Source organism: Symphodus melops (assembly GCF_947650265.1).
Source record: "Symphodus melops genome assembly, chromosome: 2".
Classification (NCBI taxonomy): Eukaryota; Metazoa; Chordata; class Actinopteri; order Labriformes; family Labridae; genus Symphodus; species Symphodus melops.
In genome coordinates, this window is record NC_136692.1 from 13,913,541 (window position 1) to 13,937,619 (window position 24,079).

Here is a 24,079-nt window from a genome sequence, read left to right on the forward strand (position 1 = left end):
TAATAAATTGGGTTCTTACTGAAGCTGCATACGACCGCTAGGATGTTTCCATAGTAGCCAGGATGACATTAAACATACACAATATTTGCTGTTTGTCTTTTTGCACTTGCAAGCCCATTTTTTTCACGGAAGGTCTTTTCAGGGTCGTTAAACACATTTCAGACAGAGTTGAAGTTAAGAGGCGCTTAAACACCTCACTTTATTACATTACACAAATCCAGTGTGGACGCTCTGTCTTAAAAATCTGATTGAAGAAACTGCTCGGATTTGCCTTTGATTTTTTTCTCACACTCTCATAATATTGAAATCCCCTTTCATTTAAAGCCATTTTTTTGTGATTCATAATTTGAGCCAAATAACCCTTTTCAATGATTCTTGTGTAGCCCCAATAATTTTGGTGTTTATCAAAGTGCCTTCTGCATGGATATTCAGACAACCATAATCTTAAACTGAATGAACAGTCACCGCAAATTGCTCTGAATTTTACGGCTTTGAAATATTTAATGAATGATATTTTCACGTGCCTGATTTGTTATACATCACAGTCACATCACTAATCCTTCACATGTGCTTAGTAAACTATATCTGATTTATGGTATGATCAAGGGCTGATTCTCAACTGATGCACTTTTAAGTCAAACTGTGAATAAATTATAGATCAGTCTGCAGCAATACAGAACACGCAGTCAGTACAGTGGACGATACACAGGGGGCATGTCTAATGACAATGTGTAAACAGGCATATGGTAACAAAGTTTCCCACATGTGTGTTACTTAATACACGAGGCATCAATAAAACATGCTGTTTTATAACGAAACCTCTTCTGTCATAGAGTTTTTTTTTCCTGAAATGTAATGCTGGAAGTAATTTAACAACATTTGTCCAACTGATTTCCTTGGGCACCACAAGATGAAGGGTTTACAGGCAAAACATTACGATGAGTTTGAAATCAAATGCTTTGTCAAACTTACTCCAGTATTTCCTAATAACTCTGTCTCTACCAGCTGCAACAAGCAGCTGTTTACTTTATAAATAATGATTCAGATTATATTGTCTTTTTAAGTTGTGATTAGTTTATGTCAGTAATATTTTTTACTTTCCTTTTTCCTTTGATTTGATAATAAAAATAATACATTTGTTTTATATAGTGCCTTTCTAAATACTCTCACTTTGACAAAAAACAAAACAATCAGTAAAAAAAACCCCATAAACTGTCAATGTAGGGGGAAGGATGGGACTTAATGATTGTAGGTGATGTTAGAGAGGTGAGTTTTTAAAGATTTTATACATCATAAATGTATCTTTGGTTATGTAGGAAAAGATGATACGACCTCCTGAACCAAATCTACTTTCCTTTTTAATTACTGTAGTATTTGTGGAACATTTTGTAACTTTGCCAAGAAAAGTGTTGAATATAGTATATTAAATATAGTTTATCACTATTATAAACCAATAACCAAATATTACATTTCTTACATCTTAAAATGTTACATTTCAAACCAGAAGGTTGAGGTTTCGATCCCCAGTTTGATGTGTCCTTGGGCAAGACCCTTAACCCTGAATTGCTCCCCCTGCTCCATCAGGACATTTGCTGGTCGTTGCCCCTGTGGTCGACCGCTTGGTGCGAGAATTGCTGCACGGGGATAAATAAAGTTTTGAAAATAATAATAATGACCTGTTTTAAAAGGGTAGGTAGATAGTATAGTAACCATTTGAAGGGAAACTTTCCAGAGTCCATTACGAGTGATCTATACTTTATAACCCCTCTTTATGGAGGACTTGAACTGCAGGAGTTTAACAGTGTTAAAATGATATATTGGCTCAAACTAGGGGTCTAAATGCTCATTGCAATAAAGCTGCCGACTGCAACATGCACTTTCATTATTGTTACATTAGGGGGCGTCCTCTGTGCACAATGTGCTCTACTCCAACAACCCAATCTCTCTCTCTTTCTCTGACACACACACACACACACACACACACACACACACACCACACACACACACACACACACACACACACACACACACACACACAAGCAGAGCTGGAGGAGCTGCCGCAAAGCCCCGTCCTCCAAGGCTTGTTAAGCACCGTGTTTGCTTGACGCTCCAACAATATCATCCGATCCAACCGAAGAGCCGCAGCGTTAAGCGCACTGAACCGACGGTCATCGTGGGAACAGCGCCTAGGAGCACCAACCCTTATGGTATAGGACACAAATAACTCTGCCATTGTTAAAACAGCGATAGAAATATACTGGTTTTGGGAGGGGGGGTCATCGAGCCTGACGCCTAATCTGCTTTAGTATTGTCGCTCACGGAGACGGTAACCTGAACAAGCGTCGGTGAAATGTGACCGTCATTCCGTGACATCTTCAATGTGGTTGGGACTGCAGCCGATCGGTCGTTGCAGCTTGCTCGGTACGTGGATGCAGCAGCGCAGGACTGAGGGGTTAACATCCACCACCGGATCCCGAAAGACAATAGGTGAAAATATACGGCAGCCCGGACTCCCAAGACTGCACTATACAAGGGTCTGAATCCGATTCGGCTTCGCGCTCGGTAGGTTGCGACACTTTTCATTTTACCAACCTAACAGGGAGGCTTTGATCAGACCTGAAGCAAATTCTCGCCTTATCTCCTCCTTGTTGCCTTGACGACTGTGCGAGACTGCGGTAGTTTTTAACGGACAAAGCAGGTTAATGGTAGCTAACCTGGGTTTTGTTTACAGTTTATGTGCTCAATGTGTGAGAATAATAAGAACCTACATTTCCGATGATACGCTCGATTTGGTTGACCTACATGTGATGGTACAGTAAAGTCGTGCCTGCGTGTAGGTTTTGGTATAACGGCCATGTCACCCCCAACAATACGCTTATCCCATGAAGTCTGTTTTGCGGTATATGGGCGGATGTGGGGTGATGCGGGGTCGCTATCAGCCCCTGCTATTGTCATAATATCATTCTTAATCAGTATCCTCATCTCGCACGTTTTCAAATGTGTTTACTAAATGGGCTATTTTACATGTCATTGAATTCATATTGGAGGCAGTGGTGAGCTGTTTACTAAATATATTTTGCCAGCAGCACATTAACGCCACATATGGAACAAGATAATAATTTCAATTCACGATTAATTGTTATGGAAAACTGGTTTAATAAGGGAAAAAATATCTTTATTTCATTGTCGATCTGTATTTTATAGAATTTGTGGGCTGTCATACTGCAGTTTTACATCTTGTTTAACCACAACCAATAGCTGTTCATGAGTTTCTTTGAAAGACAAAAAACCCAGTGGATTAATTAGGACTATTCATAGGCTGAGTAAAATGTATTGTACACAATCTTTAAAAACAAAGTCCGACGTGAATTGTGCCAAAGCAGCCTATATTGGCAAGTTGATGTTTATGATTGTAGTTTGTTCAGGCCCTGTCTCTGATTTATAAAACCTGATATTTTTCAGATTATCAGTCCTCAGTAATTCCTTCAGTCCACATTGTGCTTGCAAACAGTATCAGTAGCAATCCCTGCAGAAACTCTTGTAGTATAAAACATACATTGAAATGACTTCAATATCAAATGTTTTGACCTTGCCAGGTGTTGTCATCAAAAAAAAGCACAAAACCCATTTAGAAACTTTGAGTGCGGTATTGTATTTATAAAGCAGATCTGTGGCTCAGGGTGATTAGTAATCCTTTATAAACAATATCTGATTTTACATTCTTATTTTTCAGCAAATTCTAATACTTTTAACTGGACAGTTGCTGTAATACTTGCAAAAAAACACAACAGTCAGACTGATTTTCTGTCGGCTGCAACAGCACGACCTTGATGTGATATTGCTCTCATAAAACAGTTCAAGGTTGTAAACCTCAACAACGATTTATCAAGAATCCATTTTTTTTAATTTAAAATAGTAAAACTTGAATTGATAATTTGCCAACAACATAAATTATTATTTAACTTGAAACTAGCTTTTTTGTGCAATGTTTATATATCGACATGTTAGTTTTTATCCTGTGACAGTTGCTTTGCTGCATGTGTGACTCTGACAACAAGCACTGTTATACTCTGTATGAGTCTTCATGAAATCTCTTGTCCGAACTTACTGTTGTGTTGTTGTTCTCCAAGTAGTTTCTTTGCCCTGTTAATCAACAATGCTCTCATATTTCCCCACAGTGTCTGTGTCAGGAAACTGGTTAGGGAGTGAAGTGACAGCCGGCTCAGGATGGCGGCCGTAGTGAACTACTCCCCGCCTTGGTGGGTGAATCTGCTCCACCGGTTACCTCATTTCAACATTGAATTCCAGCTCGTGAGCAGTGATTTCAGACCGGAAGACTCTGAGTATCAGAAGGTAAGACAAGTGCAGGGGAGTAATTGCATCCCACTCAGGATTCTTCATCTTCTTCATCATGTAGAGTCACCTTATCATCCCACCTTCTGCCTCCTGCCCACACTGTAATTTCACAGCAGAGTGGCCAAGTAGACCACAGAGTTGTGGGTTCCTTCTGTGCATCGATCAATACTATGAGTGTGTGTGTGTATGTGTGTGAGAGAGAGAGAGAGAGAGAGAGAGAGAGAGTGTCCTTGAATCAAGTGACTGACCCCTTGCCTGCTCCATTATTGGTATAGGTGAACAGTAGTTAACCCCTTGACGGCTATTGTCACGAATTAGCATCAAACCACTTCCGCTCTAAATGCGTCCGTGTTCCTCCACTGCCGGTTGATTCACTTTCAATACATACCTAGGAACCTTTTGCAAGCATTAGATTTTCATAGGACCAGTCGGAGACAGAACAACATCTGTTTGATGTGCTATGTATGTGCTATTTTTATGGAATATCTATTTTATGTGCTGTTTTCAAATAAACATTCTCAACTTAATTTAGCATCTACTTGAAAGCAGAAACACATGAAAAAAAAAAACGTCTTAATATTTGGAAACAAATTTAGGCGTCCAGGGGTTAAATAAACTGTTTGTGAATTTATGAATTAGTTATGTTGTTTGCAACCTTGATCCTTCATGGTTGTATAAATCTTAAGGAAACATTTTTTTAAGAGATAAGAAAAAAGCTGCTTTCCAACACAGCAAGTTGTTGTCTTTGCTTGACACTACTCACTTGGAAGTGGTGCTTTTACTTGCTCTTTTTTCTTTTCCTACGCACATAGAACATCCTTGCTGGATGCATTTTCTTATGGTAGCTCCAGAGCAACACTGAGAAAAGGTGTCAAAAAGTGTCACCCATGATTGTCTCTCCAACCTGCCCCCAAAAAGGCAGGAACTTCATAAACTCAATGAACAGCAGTAACGTATGTTTACGCTGAGTATGTCAATTTCACTTCTTGCAAAGTTTTGTTGTGCAAACTGCTTAAACAATTTCAGGAGTGTTGTGATTCGTTAATGCGCTTGTTTTACGTCGCTGTACTAGTGACTGTTCTGTTCGACCAATCAGTGGTCTGCAGTGTGACTACATTATCTCAAAGTATCAACTGAGCTCTCTTGGAAGATCTGGGAAGGTGCATTCACAACTTTTGCCAACGTCGAGCCGTACCACGAAGGGGAAAATGAGTTAAGAGACATAACTTTTTTACTACATAATTTAATGTTGCAGAAGACTTTGGATTTAAAAAATAGGATAGGGATATCTTAACAGGACTCTATAAGTCAAACACTACAATCTGGGGTGGGGGAGAGAGCAGTCTTTGGATGTACTGCTTGTGTTCTCTGGACATAAGGAATGTGTCATCTTGGGAAAATGTCACAACCTGTAAGTGAAGGGATAAATGTATGCCAAGAGTCAAAAGATTTGATTATTAATACATTCGACATTCAACATTCTCTGGTTTTAGCCATTGATTGTGAAGGTTTTCCACTTGTTTATCAATGTTAATGTTCTCTGAAGTGTTGAATGGATAAAGTAAGTAATTTAAAGACTCCATATTAATCTATGTAAATGTAAGACTCATGACCTAGGTGTCATTAGATAGATTATTATTTGAAAAGATTGAATGCAGATTTAGAAAATAAAAAGAAAAGCACAAAAGTCATTGCAGTCGTTGTGTGATAAAACACTGGCTGAGTCGGCAGTACTGGCTCCGTCTAAAAGACAGGCTTTGGCCGAGTTTTGCTGCATTTCATTTGAATCCTCAAACAAGGTGACTTTCAGGTCTCTGCACCAGAAAAAAAATATAACACAGCCTCATGAACACACATGTAGCCAATACACATTTAGAACGGTTAGAACTCAGCATTCATGCTTTCAGCCGTCAATGCAGTCTGCTGACATGTATGGGGGAGAGGAGGGAGGACGTGCGAGTTCAAGAGCTGAGCGTGGGAAGGCACCCACGGCCATGAACAAGGGAGGGAGATGGGAACCCGGGAGAGAAGCAGGGAGAGAGGAGGAAGACGAGTGAGAAAGATAAAAAGGGAATGATTGGAGGCGAGAGGAGAGAGAGAAGGCTCCATGAGCCATGGGAGGTGCTTTTAAATTGCCAAATAGCCACTTCCTGCAAGCTATTCAATGTTTAACTAAGGGCCTTTGTATGTGTGTGTGTCAATGTGTGTGACCACTGGAATTTTAAGGACCCCCATTTAGGACTAATTACATCCTGACATGTTTTAGCAGATGTGACTGTTTCTATGTCACTGAGCATTCAGCTCTATGATCATATGTTTGTTTGAACTCGATCTGTTTGTAGATCAGTAGTTGTGCTATAAGCTGCATGCATATATGCCACATACAGCAGGTTCACTTTCTGTGTCAGTGCGTATTTAGCACATAGCGTTGTTTGTTGAGGTGAGGTCACAGATCTCCCTCAGGGGATGTTTGTGTGAGAGTGAATATAGGGGTTCTATTCAGGGTGAAATCATTAATTCTGGCTAGACGAGGGAGGGGCGGGGGGGGGTGAGAAGAAGAAGAAGAAGAAGGTTGAATTGGATTGAGGCAGGGAGGGAGGAACTAGGGAGGAGTGAGAGAAGGGGGAGGGGTTGAGAGAGAGAGAGTTGGAAGGAGTGTGTGTGTATGGTGTGTGTGTGTGTGTGTGTGTGTGTGTGGGGGGGGGGTTCTGTAGTCTGTTGTGAAAGAATGCTCTCTTTCTTTCTTTCACTCTTTCACTGGAGCCCGTCTTTAGATTGGCTCAGTATATCTGTCTCAAAGGCTTTCATGCATCCACTCATCCAGCTGAGAAACACACACACATGCACACACAAACAAGGTCCTACACAGAGTCCTTCAGTGCACTAAGTCCGTCACTGCAACACACACACACACACACACACACACACACACACACACACACACACACACACACACTCTCTCACACACTCCCACACAATAGAGAGACATTTCTTCTGTGTAGTGTTTTTCTTTCTGATGTGATTTCGCACAGATTCATTTGTATTCAGCTCTGGAGCTCTGATGGTGCTCAAAACTTTCTGCTCACACACTGTCACTCACTTGTACACAGCTTTTCTCTTCAACAAACTAACTATGAGGAAAAACTGTTCAGCATTCATTCATGAGAGCAGCTGGTCTCTGATGACTTTGACTTTACTGGGGATGCTGACTCTGTGGCTTTGTTCAAGAAAACTGCCTTGTTTTTTTTTCCTGGGGAGCCGAAACTGGGGCTCTTATCCTGAGGGTCTGAAGGCAATGAAGTAGCTTCTGCATGCATGTGTGTGTGTGTGTGTGTGTGTGTGTGTGTGTGTGTGTGTGTTTGCATTCATGTGTTTGTATTATACCAGAATTGCAGAGTCAGCGTCCAGCCACAGTTAAAACAGCTGCAGAACATTACAGAGGAATCATGTGACCTATAATAACACACACATATATTCTGAGCTGTGGAAAGTAAGTCTGTAATTGCTATTTCGGATGCTTTGCTACAGTTTGCACAATGGAAGATGATGCACTCATTTTGAAAAGGATGAAATAGAAAAGATGCTACGTTTTAGTTCCTTTGAAGTTTCTTTCATGTGTAACCCCTCTCTTGGACATAGGATCCTGTCTGTGCACATGTGTGTCGCATGTCTCTACAACAACATTTAAATAAATTCCCCCTTAAGGGATTAATTAAGGAGCTCTTCTTTTTCTTCCTTTTTTTAAAAAGTTGAAATGTTTGCCCAGCAACTCATAGCTGTTGGAGTTTTATTTTCATTATTTGAAGTTTTAGGCAATTTTTTTTATATATATAATTTTGCAGTACCAATAGACTGGAATAGTGATGACGTTTTTTAGTAGGCAAACCCGGAAGTAGCTTTGCCATTCTAACGAGAATTCGTCTATTGGGATTTTTGCAATGGATTTTGGATCATTGCAGAAAATAACCTCTGTGGCAAACATGTTTTTGATGCGTAGCTGTTTTGTTGAGCAGGATAATCTTTATAGATGAATATCACTTTTATGAAGTTTGAAGTGTTAATGCAACAGAGAGAAGTAAAAAGATAATGTTATGCTACAAGCGAACTACACCCGCGGTCAGTAGATTTTGACATCACAACAGTTATGCTTCATTGATCTGATCAGCGGTTTTGACAAGCTAGCCAAATGGTAGCTTAATAAGTTGTTTATTAACCTAATATTTGCAAGAGCACTGAAAACCATGACTAGAAGCTGTAAAGCGGATTAGTGAGAGCGTTCCCGGCGTGATGATGTTTAATGTCTCTGACAACCACTGTAGTGACATTTAGCTACTCGTTAGCAACCACCGTTTTAAGTATGTGTAAAAACTTTAAAATTCATAAGTGGGGGTTTTAGCTAACGTAGTTTATCTCATCGAACAAAACGTCAACATCTCTTAAGCTTGTGTTAACCACAAACCCATTCAAAATCCCCATTGACTTTTAGAGTTAGGAACCCATGGCGCTAAAATGCTAACTCACTTCTGGGTTTTAGGACTCCTTCCTGTGCCAGTCTATAAGAAGACATTTGAGTATTTTAAAACATGTATTTGTATTTTGTTGTGGGATTTGACAGTAAAATTGAAAGTCTATACATTAACTTTTGTTTCAGTTACGAGCCAGACTAACGTGTATTGTTCATAAAATCAAACAGATGTGTACAGCTTACCCTGTACTGTGTGTGCCAGTGAGGACAATAAATAGTCAGACCAGTATCCTTTTCCTGTAACTGGCTGTAAAAATTGTAATTTTGCAGTATAAACAGGCTATTTTGAAAGTAGCGTGTGTGACTTCTGGGGCTCTTGGAGCTAACCTCAGGTGCACGAACAGCGGGGTTTGGCACTTTGTTTTTTAACTCCAGAGGTGTTATCCTCTCACCGCAACTTTAGCGCTATGTGATTTGACGTTTACCCGTGCTTTTCTTTCTATAAAGCTTCATAGAAAAACATCTTCAGTCAAAATGGTTTCGTAGCCAGGGATAAGTAAGAAGTTGCCATTTTCTTTCTCCGCTGTATGTGCTCTTAATTAATAAAGAATTTATTTTCAAAGTAGTGTTGTGATAACTTGTTTTTCAGTTGGTGAGCATCAGTGGCTCGGACGGCTGAACCGGGCGACTGACTTCTGCATTGGTGGCCTGAAGTGTTATGATCACACACATTCACACGAATACAAAGTGTTTATTTACCCTTTCTGTCTAAACCAGATTGGCAACGTTTAAATAATTGAGTATCAAACTGGTCTCGCACTAAAACTATGTTCTTTGTGAAAGAAATTCCTTCCACACTCCTCTCTGTTATCCTTCAGTCTGCCTGTCAAGTTGGATCAAGTAATGTCTGATTGAGAATGATGAAAGTTCTGGTGGTTTTGGATTAAACGTTGTCTTTTTTAATGGGACCGTTGCAATGCAGTTACTTTATACAGTATCCAAAACGACTACATGCTATCTCTTGTCAAAACAGTGATTTTGTTATTTATGTTTTGGTTGCTCTTTGACCCTGTGATACAGATAAATACCAGTAGAATGAACTTCAGGTCAGTCAGCGCCTCGGGAAAGAAGTTCAGAGCGTTGTGGGCAAGGCCAGACGAGTAACACACAGGCAGGGAGAGTGCAAGGACAACCCGCTGAAGTGGAAGTGATTGATCCTGTCAGATCTACCACATGCACACGCATTCACAGACACGCACATACACACACTGAAATAGACAGATTGAAAGTAGATCACTGTGCCTGGGTTTTTAACGTTTAGCCCCTCCTCCAAGCCTGCAAGCTGATCTCCAGTAGTGTAGATGTGCACACACAAACTCATTTACTACTAAGTACACACTCACACACTCAAACAACTCCAGAGCCAAGCTCACTATGCTTATAAGTAGCTAATTGATCCACACGTAATCTGCACTGATGGTTTGTCAGCCTAACAGCTAATCTTGCGGCCATCATAGTCATTGGAAGGAGAGGGGAGCGGCTGTAGAAACCTGCTGGTCCTCTGTCAGATGATACATTTATTGTAAAGATCATACACCGAACATCAACAGTCCAGGATCTTTTTCTTTTTCTTTTATATGCACATAGGCATAGCTACGGTATAGTTGTAGTGTCAACCAGTTAAGTTAAAATCAATTGTAAAATACAAATCTGCTTTTGAAAAGCATTTTCTGCTCGTCTTTGTTTTATTTATGAATTATGCAAAATAGTCTTCCCAGTTCATTATTTCTCAAAGCTGGAGGCATTATGTTTTTTGATTCCATCTGTTGCTCAGTCCAATTATTGTGAACATGAGAAATCAGGAACCATCTGAAGGAATTTCCTCAAATTGGGTGTTTTCACTTGATCAAAAGTCAAGGTCAATGTGACCTAATGACCTCAATATTTCAGTCCAAGAAATCAAGTCGATCTGCATTCAAGCAGTGGACAATCTCTCTAGCTTTAAACCCCCAGCTGACCTTTTTCCCCCCCCCCTTCCTTCGAGTGATGTTTCCTCTTGTGAATGATTATGGTGCATCCTCCTCTCTCCTGTACAGGCCTACTAGTAGCACTTTCTAGTTTCAAGCTGAACTTATTCTCTCAGACATTTTAAATGTAAAAGAATATCTCTCATCCAGTCCACAGCCACACACTCATCCTATAGGAAACACTGATGGATGTGAAATGCAACTCGACCAGCTGTCACTGGCATAAAATTTGACTTCAAAAACATGATGAGCCTTTTCTTCTTTATTCATAAATCATTTTTGAATCAGTGAACTACAACTAGTTTATACAACTTCAACAGTTATCTTAACTATTTCTGATCCACTAATTATACACAATCCATTTTTTTAGATCAAGAAAAAAAAGACAATTGTAACTTTTTGATGTCTTCATACTACAAGTCAAATGTTATTTGGTTTAATGCATTTAACCAACAGTTAAATCTACATGTACAGAGATTAAAATGAAAAAAAACCAGAACTGACCTCTCTGTTCATATAGGGTGAAAGGTGAAAGAGGTTTCACTTTCATAACACAAAGCTTAAAGCATTTCACTCTGCATCCTTTAAGCCCTCATGTTGAGTTAGAGCAGGAAAGATCAAACAATGCATTAGTGAGGCGCAGTCCTCCTGAACCATAGCACGACGTCTCTAGCACTAAGTCCACAGATAATAACACAGGATAATGCCGGACCATTGACAGAGCTTATCGCCCCCCTCCTCTCCCTTCAGGATTCTCTCCTCTCGCTTCTGCCCTTCTTCTTTAGCCTGTTGGAGAAAAGCAATCAACTGACCTCCTCTCTCTCAGCACTGCTTTACCAACTGTTTCCTCCTGTGAAACTGGGATAGAAACACATGAATACTGTCATTTCGCTCTGATTGTTGTAAAAGTTTAAACCCTAGAGCCAGTCAGTTCTACCTGGGCAGTGTGGATTTATCAAAGTGAAATGAAATGCTTGTACTTCATATCTCCATGCTTGTACTCCTCGACCTCAGACAATAGAAGAACATTGATTCCCCAGCTGAGACTGAGGATTCTGGTTTCGACTTCTGTTCGAAAATGAGCCCTCTTTTCTTCCCTCAGATGTCTCATTTACACCACCGCCGGTCAAATCCTGTTGTTTAACCCATCTAACCACTTTTACTTCACTGTAGTGCTCCAGTGACCCACTGTCCTGGCTGAATTGGCTGTAGCACTTCAGATTTGAAAAAGAGCCATTTACTAATGCTGACCTTATTGGGCTGCATTGTTCTCACAATGTGAGAAGAGATTTGTGCTTTGGAAGACAAGCTATCGCCAACACATCAGCTGGGCCAGGGCTTACTAGGCAGCAGGGAAAGTTACAGTTTAAGATTTGTTGGGATTTGTTGATGTAATTATTCTTGTTGATTTGCGGTATTGTTTGCTTTTCACTTTACTTTTATGTGCTACTTACACGCTCGAAATAAACTTGAGAACCACATGGGGTTTAAAAATTGGCTGTTTGCATACACACATACAGCTAAGCCTGAGTGTTCACATGTTATGAGACTTGTTTTTTTTTAGCATGTTATCATGTTACCAAGTTTCCTCAGCTCAAGTCAAAGATTCCTGTGTTTCTTCAGGGTTAAATACAGTACAGTAAAATATGCAGAGCATTGCTACAAAGAAACAAATGTGACTTTTCTTCGCCAGCCGCCCTGGATATCATTCAGTAAAATAGGAAACCACTGCACATTTTAAGAACCAAAAAAAAAACCAAACATCACCATCATGTATTGCATTTTAAATGTGATGTCAGTTTTGGCCCACATACACTCTTAGAATTCATATGCATTTACAGTGGAGGTGCACGGATTGCTGCAGGGTGAGGAAAATGCTGGCTGGCAGCAAGGAAAAATTTAGGTCAGCTTTAAAGGCCTGGGAAGGCAGGAAGTCTGTGAGGATCCTAGAGGTTCAGCCACATTTTGTTATCATCTACGGAGGAGTCCCCAGAATCCCGGCGGTGCTGTTTCTGCCTGTGTGAAAGAGCTGTAGAAGTCCTTTTGTCTATTGCAAGTAGTCTAGCAGGTGGAGATTTGGGTGATCCTGAAACATGCCTTTGCATCTCCGTGGTCCTGCAGCACAATGACTTCTCCAGACAATTCCACAGAGGGAAGAAACAACAACGCTGGCTCGTCTGTGCATCATAAAACAGACTGAATCTGTTCTTGGCATTTGCTGAAACAGCCCTCATCTCTGTCTTTTCTCTTCCATTTTCCCCCTTCAAACTTTCCCTTCACTCATCTTCTTTTACATTTTCTTCCTTTTCTGTCTCTCCAGCCTCTTTTTTTTTTTGTTGTTGTTCCAAAATGTATCTTCATCTCCTCCCCCCCTTTTTTGTCTGCATCCACCCTTCCTTCCCTTCTTTTACACTTCAAAGCTTTAACAGGGTGTGTGATCTGTGTGGTGGGTCTCTAACGCACACTGCTCCCCAACAGCATTGCTTCCGCTCGCTCCATGGCGGTGTGTGTGTTTAATGGTGTGCAAATGTGTTTTTCATGGTATCCATCAGACACCAGTTTAATAGCTACTATACTCTGGCCTCAAATAGCTAAAGAGAGGATTGCAGTTTTTTGTGTAAGTTTCTGTCTATACAGGAAAAGCTACATCATGTGGTTTGTGTATCTGGTTTCTGCTCATATCAGCTAATTCACTTCCTGTATGTCTATCCTGCTTCCTAAATTGCCCCCATCCCTTGGATAAGGCCAACTCGCTCCTAGATAATACACTTGTTTGCGGAATGGTGAAGCCAAAAGTGAAAGTAGAGCATCAATTAGACAGAAAGCTTAAATGTCTTGCTGCCACTAACTTGTTTATTTTTTCCCTCCATCTCTCTTGTCCTCAGTCCATTTTGCTGCTGGCTTCTGTGGCTGTGCTGTGTCTGGGCCTGGACCTTCTCTTCCTCCTCTTTTACTCTTTCTGGCTTTGCTGCCGGCGACGCAAGAGCGACGATTCTTCGCATTCCCACTCGCACTCCCAGCAGCCCAGCGCTGACTGCTGCTGCACCGCCTGGTGTGTTATCATTGCCACGCTCGTCTGCAGGTGAGAGGTTTTTCCAACCAGAGTGACAGCTCGATACCCCTTGTATTAAATGAATATGTGATTACGCGTTCAACCCTTTGGGTACGACAACAACTGGGTACTCTCAAAATTGAGTAAAGCGTCGCTCCCATTTGCACCGTTCGCCCTGTTACCTGCTTAAAACACTGTGTAAGTGTCACAGCAGGCCGCAGGTCTCCAGCAGATATTACATTCATGACATGTTAAGCTGTATCATTATTTGTGTCATTGTCTCATGAGCCAAGTTATATCCTTTTTAAATCGGACACTACCTGCCTTCCTCAAAGCAACCTCAAACCATTGACAATGACAGTCCTTTTAAAGGAGTTGCAGAACACAGAACTTCCTTGCCTATACCATTACTTTTGTGCGTTTGGGTTGGATTTGAACTTCATGGCTGAAGGAAAAAGCCCTGATGTCATCGTACTTCCTTTTGCTTCCTCTAGTGTTCAGTTAATTCTGCAGTCTTTGAAGAAATGTCAGGTATAAATGATCCTTCTGACAATCTGTGAGGCAAGGTGTTGTGTATGTTTTTTGGTTCGGTAAACAGGAGCTCAGGTACAAGGCCTTTCTCTATTGCGTTTCTCACAGCAAAATCATTTGGCAGATTCAAGGTTTTCCCTTCACACTGTAAAATCTTATCTATATTCACTTCACTCAGTTGGGTTAGAGCAGGAGAGCCCATGTCCATTAGCTGACAGCCAGTCAGGTGGTTACACTTCTCTGTTTGTGTTTACGAGACGCTCAGGGCTACAGTATGTGTACAAGCTGAGATCTTTCACCCAAATGACCCAGCAGCAGGGGATTTGATATCGAGGCAACTTGGACTCTGCTCCTTTCGGGAACACAAACACATAAACAGAGAAAAAAACCCCACACTTTTCTGCCCCCTATCTCTAGACATGTTCTTCTCCTTTCCCCCTTTCTCCATCTTTGTGAGTTCCCCTCTTGTTATTTATCATTTCCCTCTGTCCTTCTCCCTGGCCTAGAAAGGTTGCCATGGAGACAGAAGCAGATTTGATGCAGAGACGAGAAATGAATTATACAGTCAGGGGGAGCTGCGTGTGTGTGTGTGTGTGCGTGACTCAGTACTGAAGAGTGTTTTTTGCAGGTTTGAATATTTTATGATTAGCTATAATATTTCTTCTTGAATATTTGATATGAATCAGAGGGTGTGTTTGTGTTTGTGTAAATGTGAACGCAGGCTTGCTGGTGCGATTCTTTGTTCACAGTCAGATATGACATCATTTCTTATTTTTGGCACAACACCGACCACATGTGGACATCCTCCATTTGTGTGCAGGTGCAGAGTGTAAAGAATAGAAGCAGCAGTGGTTGTGAATGTGGTTATAGAGTCCATACAAAACGTAATTCAGCAAAAATGTTTGGTGTTCCATTTGTACATAAGTCAAGAACGACCAAATCATTTTTCTAGTTTTAGCCTTTAATGAGTATATGCATATACTTTTGAGAGCAGACCTGTTCATTTAAACTTAAAAGAACATGTTTTCAAATGTTTTACATTTTAACAACATTTTACAAATGAAAATATTTTCCAAATATAAATAATTGGGGATACATTAATCCAAGACCCAAATAACTGTTTTGAACAAATGTATACACTCTTTGTGACACTGCTTGGCATTCATTTCATTACATTTGATGTGAGTTGACATGATGAATCAGATTCTGTTGCAACAAAGACTTGTTCTGCTGCAGGTAGTGATCAACTCAAAATGAACTGACTCCAACAATTCATTTGTTTTGTTTTTAAAATCCCACTTAATTTTGCCGCACCAAAGATTACTTGGGGTGCAGGTAGGAAATGTCACGATTAAAGTTTTGGCAGACCAACGCAAGAAAATTCAACATGGAGACTGGATGAGCCAGGGATCTATTGTTGTGATTAGTGGGCGATCAGCTCTTCCTCCTGAGCCAGCCATCTCCAGCAGTAAACAAATCTATTAGATGGAGCTAGAAGGAATGTATATTCATCGAATGATACCAGCATTACTGTTCTTAAAATACTTGTTTGTGCCTTTTTTTGTAGAGACAGGACAGTGGATAGATTTGGAAATAAGAGAAAGAGAGAGTGGGGTATGACTTAAGAGAAAGGAGCCACAGGTCAGATTTAAACCCGGGCCGCCTCCACATACATGGGGTGTGCAGATTAACCTCTGGACCTCTGGCACCCGTGCTGAAAACAGACTGAAGCAGCAGTTCGCAGCAGCTTTACATGTTCATCTTTATTTTCCTGTGTCAGAGTATTTTTCGACTTCTACACGTTCTCCTGTACCAACATACTGATTGTATCAGCAAGTGTTAAATCACTAGGAATAAACACATGAAGAGGATGATAGATGAAGGGCATTGGAGAGAGGGGGGAACGGGAGAAGTAATGGGTGGAGGGAAAGAGGAGGAGGATGAGGAGCGAGATGATTTACTGGAAAACCTGAGATGACATGGAGGATGCACGGAGATGTAAAGAGGCGAGGATGGGCATGACAAATGGAGAGAGAAAAGCGAAATCTACCAAGGGCAACCTCCACCGTGTGTGTGTGTTCATCTTTATTCTGCTCCTCTTGTCAAAGTTGTTTCTCTTTGTATTTATTATTTCACGAGAAATGGGCACATAAAGTCCACTTTAGAGCTCCAACACGCTCACACAATGAACTGTGTGTGTGTGTGTGTAAATCCACTGTAACACGGGGGTACTCAAGATCTAATGGGCTAGAATGAATTGCCCTAACAATGGCCATAAATTTCCCTCTACAAACCCGTCTGGTGCTTCTGTGCAGACGGAGACATCATCAATACAAAGAGTGCAGTCACAGACGCACACACATACAGTACAAAGAGAGGAAGGAGGGGGATACAAGAGCTTTGCAGAGTGAGTGAGAAAATAAAAGCATTGATGGGAGGGGCTGTGGGGGGCGGGGGGGAGTAGCAGATGAGATCTTTTTAATAAATGGTTTTGTGTTTGATTTGGATGAGTTTAGTATTAGTCCCTGTGTGAACATTCTGACAAAAGGGTGAAAGGGCCATGAACCTCAGATATTATGTGTCATGAGTGAATGTGGAAGCAGAGCTGCAGAAGGATCATATTATGTGCAGTCTGGTGACCCAATTATTTTGTAGCCTCTGCCTGTGTGTGAATGTGTGTGTGTGTGTGTGAATCACTCCTGGTTGTCCTGTGCTTGCCTGAGGCCCCAGGGTGACACCAATGCAAAGAACAAAGCACTCAGTGCTGCCTGTTGCTGGTTAACAGTGTAACTGCATAAATAACGTGAATGCAAATTTTTTATTTTTATAGTACTTTTCAATGCAGTTAAAGTGCTCCACAGCAGACAATAAAATCAAGCAAGTAATAAAAACAATCAGACACATAGAATTAAAACCATTGATAAAATTTACAGAGTAAACACTTTTTTTTTTTGTAAAAGAATGTCTTGAGTAGAAATAATCAAAGGGAGAGACGGACTCTGCAAGTTGAGTTATTCTGAATCTTTGTGTTGAACATGTTGAATTTAGTGTGTTAACATTTGGTACTTCATGTTTTCTTCCTTGAAGTGCTGGTATTGCTGTGGGATTCTATGGAAACGGGGAGTCAAGTGATGGAGCCAATCGTTTGGCGTACTCCCTCCGTCATGCCAACCGCACAGTATCTGGGGTTGAGAAACTGGTAGGTTACTTTCCTTAAAGTTACACCTAAAGAAAAACAAATGGCTTGTCAAATGGCTTTTTTTTTTACCAATTTATTTCATTATTTCCCTCTCCTGTGAATGTCAGGTGACAGATAATGCCCTAGCCTTAAACCAGACAGTGGAGGAGAACCTTGTCGAGTTAGAGACAGCCTTCCAGGAGCAGACAGATTACGTGTCTATAGTCCAGAAGCTGCAGGGACAGCTGGACGAGCTGGTGAGGCTGATGAGGGATGTACCCTTCTGGTCCAATACTGACATCTCTCTGGAGGACCTGGCACGGAAGACGGAGACTTTTGATTTTTACAGGTGAGTATCTACATAGAATCTGAAACCAAGTTTCAAATGTCCTTCAGTGCTATACATTACTCCAAGAACAGTTTACAGAACAGCTCTCAAGCCTAAACCAAGTTTAACAAAGAGACGTAACAAAATAATGTAACTTTATTCTAAATGTGTTTGATTGTTTTACTGTATTATACATATTCATGTACAGTAGGTCTTATATGATATGGAGGATGGTCTAAGAACTCTAGGAATGTGGCTGAATTGGCTACTCAATTCTTTATTTTGTGTTAACTCTGTTTAGTATACTGTTGCTATGAATATTTTAAATCTGCTATGGACAAAGCTGTGAGCACAGACTCACAGCTCTGAAGAACTAGGTCTGATCATACCAATCTAAAATACTTTTTCGTTTGTGCAAATAAAAATAGAACACCATTTTTGTTTGAAAAGCGTTGAAAAGCCAGGGATGAAATACACACAAGCTGGAATAAAAGACTTTCATTCAAAAATTCACGGTCACAGACGTGCATGAGGTCCTGTTAACCTTGATTCACATCACCTTCGAGTTGAATGTGAGCTGTAACAATTTTTATTTTAAGAAGGCTTCATATGTATTATTGCATTGGATATAGTAAAATGAAAGTAGAATCTAACAAGATATTCTAGCAGAAGAAATAACATCCTCTTAAATCATTATAATCCATTCCTGTTTAATGTTCTATTAAACAGGTTTTTATAAAGTGAGCAGGTCATCATAGCTGAAGTAATCCCTTAAAGGATGATGCATGTACCTTGGCTGTACATTAACCCACTCACTGTACATTATCTGTTACATAATCACCTACCTTAGTCTGAACATAATGTTTTAACTAAGCATGAAAAACACTGAAACAACATAATTTTAAGTAAATAAACTCTGATAGCTTCCGTTTTTGCTTTATTACCTTACATTTTAATGAGTGATTACAAAATGATGAAGAGTTTGGTATATTTTAAGCATCCTTTACGTTTTATGTAAAAGGATTCTTTAGCACTGTCCCATCAAGGCAATGCTTGTTGTTAGCTGAAGTGTTTGTTCCATTAAAACCATCATGAAATATTCTGTATTTGTATAAACACCATGGTGAATGTGTCCTTTCACAGGTGGTTGGGGTATCTTAGCCTACTGCTGTTTGATGTCCTTATTTGCCTTCTGGTGCTGTTTGGCCTGATACGCAACTCTAGAGGCACTCTGATTGGGTAAGGTGCTCTCCATCACACACTAAAAATTGCTCCTATTGGATGAGTCAAATCTTTTATGGACTCTGTTGCGTGTCATGTTTTTCTGCAGAATGTGGACTTGTTGTTTTTTGTCCTTCAGAGTGTGTCTGCTCGGGGTTTTGACTCTGATAATCAGCTGGGGGTCTCTGGGCCTGGAACTGGCTGTCGCTGCTGTAAGTATAACCATGGCAACATCGCCAAGGCTCTCTGGCTCTCTCTGCAATGATGTAATCTTTTTTTTTCCCACTGCTGCAAAGGAGTGAGTGTATGCAGCACAAATGTTGCTCTAGCTTGATGTGTCATATGTGCTTACCCTCTTACAGTCAGCCAGCGACTTCTGTGTTTCCCCGGATACCTACATCACCAGGGTAACCAAGGAAAACGCTGTCATCAACCAAGGTATAAAGGATGTAAAGAACGGCACAAGAACTACTGGCTGCCTTTAATTGTATGTTTTGGTTGGGGGTGTGGAATCCAGTGTTTCCAAACCTTAAGAACTTGAAAGCGTAAAAACAAAGCAGACTCTACCTGCAAACACACACATGATTCTTATCTTAATATTTCTAATTGTATTTTTCACACACTTTTTTTTAAACTTACAAGCACGAGTATTACAACAAATATGATAACATGTAATGGGAACTAAAGAAGTTAGACATGATTAGTCAGTGGACTAGTCACGTACTTTAGGTTTATAAACAAGCACAAACGTCTTCAATGAGTCTTTTTTTTCCCACTAACAGTTGCATTTTACCCTGACGTGTTGCTTCTATTTTAAGAAACCAGAGTGTTTGTGTGCGAGTGTGAATCCGAGGGGATTGGGTTTGACTGACACTTTAGTTTCCAAAAGCTTTTACTCTGTCTCTGCTGACTGCAATGCACCAGCAATCCTGCAAGTGCCCCCCCACCTCCCACCCGCCCCCCTCCCTCTCCCTTTCTCTTCCTCCTTGTCATTCCCAGATGTAAAAAATAAAGACATCAATGAAATATTCAGGGCTCATTTTTGCTTTTCACTTAGGATCATTATCTGATTTGTTCTCTCTCTCTCTCTCTCTTCATCCTTTTAAATCCCTCTTTACTTCTCCAGTTCTTCTTCTGCCTCCTTCACTTCCCTCTTTGTCCTTCTCTAATGAGTTCTGCTGTCTGTCAGTTGTTTCCACTCAATAGAACGCAGCTATTACCTCACATTTACACATCAAAACACACATACACGAGTATCCCTTTTTTCACACCGCTCCATGAACTTAGAAAGTTATACATAAAGTCAATGCTCCATTATTATTGCATTATTATTATTATTGTGATGAGTATTCTTTTGTGTATTCTTAGATATCCTGCAGTATTACCTGAGGTGCAGCTCTGGCCAAATTAACCCATTCCAGCAGGTAAAGTGAAACCTCTCTTTAAATTGAATTACCAGCAGTTGCATTTGAGTTGGTGTGTGTGTTAGTGTGCTGTTTCACTTGTGTCTCTGTATCTTTTGTAGAGGCTGTCAGGGAGTCACAAGGCATTGGTAGAGATGCAGGATGACGTGGCAGAGCTACTGAGATCAGCAACACGTGATTATGCCAACACCAAGGTTCGTGTGCTGCTCGTGCGCGCAATGATCTTTAGGTCTTTATTTTCAAGGATGAGTGGATCCGCATCCGATGGAGAGAGATGAATGTGGCGGTTCGAAACACACGCATTTATGAAGTGTGTGTGATGGTGTGTGAGCATATACAGTCAAGCTTTGCATTTTGTTTGCAGGGGAATCTTGAGCAAATCCAGGCTGTGCTCAATTCCACTGAGGTCGGCCTTCACCAGCTGACCGCTTTGGTGGACTGTCGCAGCCTACACATGGTGAGTCACTTTGAGTGTTGTGGTAAAAAAAACAAAAAAAAAAAACAACTAACATCGAACACTTTCTTACACAACACACTCCTCTCACACTGCTTTTTCTTGACGTGTAGGACTACGTGCAGGCTCTGACCGGGCTCTGTTATGATGGTGTGGAAGGTCTCATCTACCTGGTTCTCTTCTCCTTTGTCACTGCTCTGATGTTCTCCTCCATTGTGTGCAGCGTGCCACACACCTGGCCTGGCAAGAGGTAGCACACACACACACAACACACACACACACACACACACACACACACACGCACGCACACACAGTTTCCTTCACAATGACAAAAACGACTCAGACAGTTGATACATTCCCTTATCTGATTAGCTAATCTGTACACTAACAGCTAACATGATGCTAATTCCACTTCCTTGATGATTAAATTAATCCATTTTGTGGCCCGAGAACATCGGAAAGAGACAATCAAGAATCTCCTCTGTGTCCATGCATGTCACTCACTGAATGTATTTGCCTCTGAGCTCTTTGTATCCTTCTATAGTCTTCCTGCTTATCTTTGCATCCATCCGGTTTTCTCAGCAACTTTTTTGTTTCTTTTATTATTTTCCGTCAGCACTGCCAGTCTGGCTGATTCTATGTTTGTACATATCTCCTATTTTCTTATCTCTGTTGTGGACTTGAAGAACAAGCCTTGTGTTAGATTTTGTATCACCCCATTTTTCTATTTTTTTTTTTGTGTGCCCCACTTCCTCCTTCTGTTCCGTCCCTTCCTCCTCTCTCCCTGTCCTGATTTGGAAAATGCTTTGGGCTTCAGCGAATGATGGTGAATATCGGAAGCTAAAGGACCCTATGGCCTATTCAACCGCCCATTCAAACAACCCTTTATTTTTTTAAATTAATCGTTGGGTGAAATATTTGAGTAATGAAACCAGGCTGGCTGTGCCATACAAGGTGCCATAATGGTACGTGTTGTACACTGGTTTGTTGTGTGTGCATGACCACTGATGTTTATGTATATCCAAGCACGTAGTCAGCAAATAAAGTCCCTGAGATTAGCCAGTGTAACTGTTCATGCGGGTTAGTTGCCTTGCCTATAAGTCTGACTGTGCTGCAATAGCTGAGTCTAATGGGCTGCACAGCTATGCTCCTCTTTGGTTGCCTGAGTGAAACATCTCCATCTAGTGGACAGTCAATTCAATAACTTCTTTGTGTCTTTTGTCTCTGTAAACATAGGGGCTCTGTTCAAGTGTTCTTCATACACCCTGATCAATTCTTTACTTCTAAGAACGATGACCAGCTTGTTGGGACTTTGTTAAAATATGAACAGCTGGTTTAGACCTCCAAAAAAACAACAAAGAAGAAAAGTAGTCATAAAGTACTCAATAAGAACTGCATATATGCACATGTAATGTATTTTATGATTTATTCATGCATTTAAGAAGCCAAAACATTTCTGTAGCCAGAGATTCACCTTCCAAATCAGCACATATCTTATTTGATGCCTCATTCTCTTACGTTGCTGGCCGTTTTTATTTTTATTTTTTTTATATTTTTTAACCATTTTATGCCTGAAAATGGTTCTTAAACAAGCCATGTTATCTCCTTCTTTTCTGATTTTTTGCTTTGAGTTTCATGGAGCACTCAGTAATGCATGAAGTACTTCCAAGATAATGGACCTTTGACTTTTGATTCTCTTTGGACTATTTGATAAGGACATTCAGATGAATAAATCGGAGCAAATCTCTGTGTTAATAAAAGCATTGCATGTTTATACGTTACAGCAGAGCTTTAGAATTATATACAAGAATATAGCATCTTTATACAGTTTTTAACACGTAATTGTAAACAACAATAAAATACAGCTTCATGGGTTTACTCTGGGCTGTGTAGTAATATTAGAGATTCTGCTGAATTAAAGTAGGACCTGTTTTTTTTTAATGAAAGCCTTCCATAGCCTTTGTCTTCCTGTTTAGCTGCTTTGAGGCTGAAGGTGTGGCCTTACAGTCTTTTACATCAAGGCACTCCAAATAGCACAAGTGCACCTTCCCCTCTTCTAAGCTGCTCTTCAGCCACTTGTTTACACTCTCTTGTCTCTCTTGGATCTCACTCCCCTCTACCTTTCCCCCTTACCCTTCACGGTGCCCTCTCGTGCCCTGCCCTAACCCTGACCGATTGAAGGACGGATGAGGAAGACGGAGAGGACGAGTCGGGTGCCTCACGGGGCGGCGTGCACGATAACCTGTACCGTGTTCACATGCCCAGTCTCTACAGCTGTGGCTCCAGCTACGGTAGTGAAGCTAGCCTGCCCGCTACAGCCCACACTGTCAGCAATGCCCCCGTCACTGAATACATGTGAGTTAGCATCCCCTGCTAGCTAGAGGCTAGCAGGATCAATACACTGCTTGCTATTGGTAGCTGCTTGCCCCTTTGACCCAGATCAGCAGTATAGCAACGTCCACTGCCTGTGATACTGTTAGTTAGAATAGTTAGTTGTTGTTTTTTTTTTCTGTATTCGGCTCGCATGTCCTGTGTGACACAGTCAGCTTTTTTTTCACAAAGTGAGCCAGAGCCCTTCACTAGCTGTCCCTTTGATGCTGATAAAACAATATTGCTTGCTGTATCAGCTAGCCTGCCTGTTTTAGTCCACAATTGTAACCAAAACCATATTAAAGATGATTTAGGTTTGCACTCGCCACACCATAAGGTGAAATGTTCACCCTGCTTGCCACAGTACGTTACAGTTTGACACAGTCTTGTTTACCTTGAGTACAAGCAAAAGAAACAGTCATCTATAACTATGTAGCTGGTCTGCCACTGTTTGCTTCTGTTTGAGCACTACTTTATAAACTGAAAAGTGCTGCTGAATACCAGTAACTACAATTCTGCAGCAAGAAATAAGGAGATCAAATCTTGCCTTTATTTTAAAAGTCTTGTGGCATTTTATTTTATTTGTTGTCTTCTTGGACTTAATTTTTATTTTGAAGGGCTGAAACAACTCCTGCATTCTTGACAGTACATTGTCTATAGTCTAAAGGGTACA

The 24,079-nt window shown here is 40.7% G+C and overlaps 1 protein-coding gene across 4 annotated transcripts in view; it reads left to right on the plus strand.

The window, feature by feature from the left end:
• The first annotated feature begins 2,023 nt into the window (after window positions 1-2,023).
• Window positions 2,024-24,079, plus strand: part of ttyh3b (tweety family member 3b) — a 28,056-nt gene continuing 6,000 nt past the window's right edge. Inside the window, exons 1-13 of one of the 4 annotated variants that reach the window (XM_079338510.1) lie at window positions 2,024-2,562; window positions 4,179-4,353; window positions 13,734-13,930; window positions 17,519-17,630; window positions 17,738-17,958; window positions 19,081-19,176; window positions 19,298-19,370; window positions 19,521-19,596; window positions 20,527-20,582; window positions 20,684-20,776; window positions 20,947-21,039; window positions 21,150-21,286; window positions 23,218-23,391. In XM_079338510.1, coding sequence (XP_079194636.1) covers window positions 4,228-4,353; window positions 13,734-13,930; window positions 17,519-17,630; window positions 17,738-17,958; window positions 19,081-19,176; window positions 19,298-19,370; window positions 19,521-19,596; window positions 20,527-20,582; window positions 20,684-20,776; window positions 20,947-21,039; window positions 21,150-21,286; window positions 23,218-23,391 — 1,454 coding nt within the window. In that variant the 5' untranslated portion in view covers window positions 2,024-2,562; window positions 4,179-4,227. Of the gene's footprint in view, window positions 2,563-2,668; window positions 2,811-4,178; window positions 4,354-13,733; window positions 13,931-17,518; window positions 17,631-17,737; window positions 17,959-19,080; window positions 19,177-19,297; window positions 19,371-19,520; window positions 19,597-20,526; window positions 20,583-20,683; window positions 20,777-20,946; window positions 21,040-21,149; window positions 21,287-23,217; window positions 23,392-24,079 lie in introns of those variants that run through there. The other 3 variants (XM_079338509.1, XM_079338511.1, XM_079338512.1) reach the window with 3 other exon arrangements.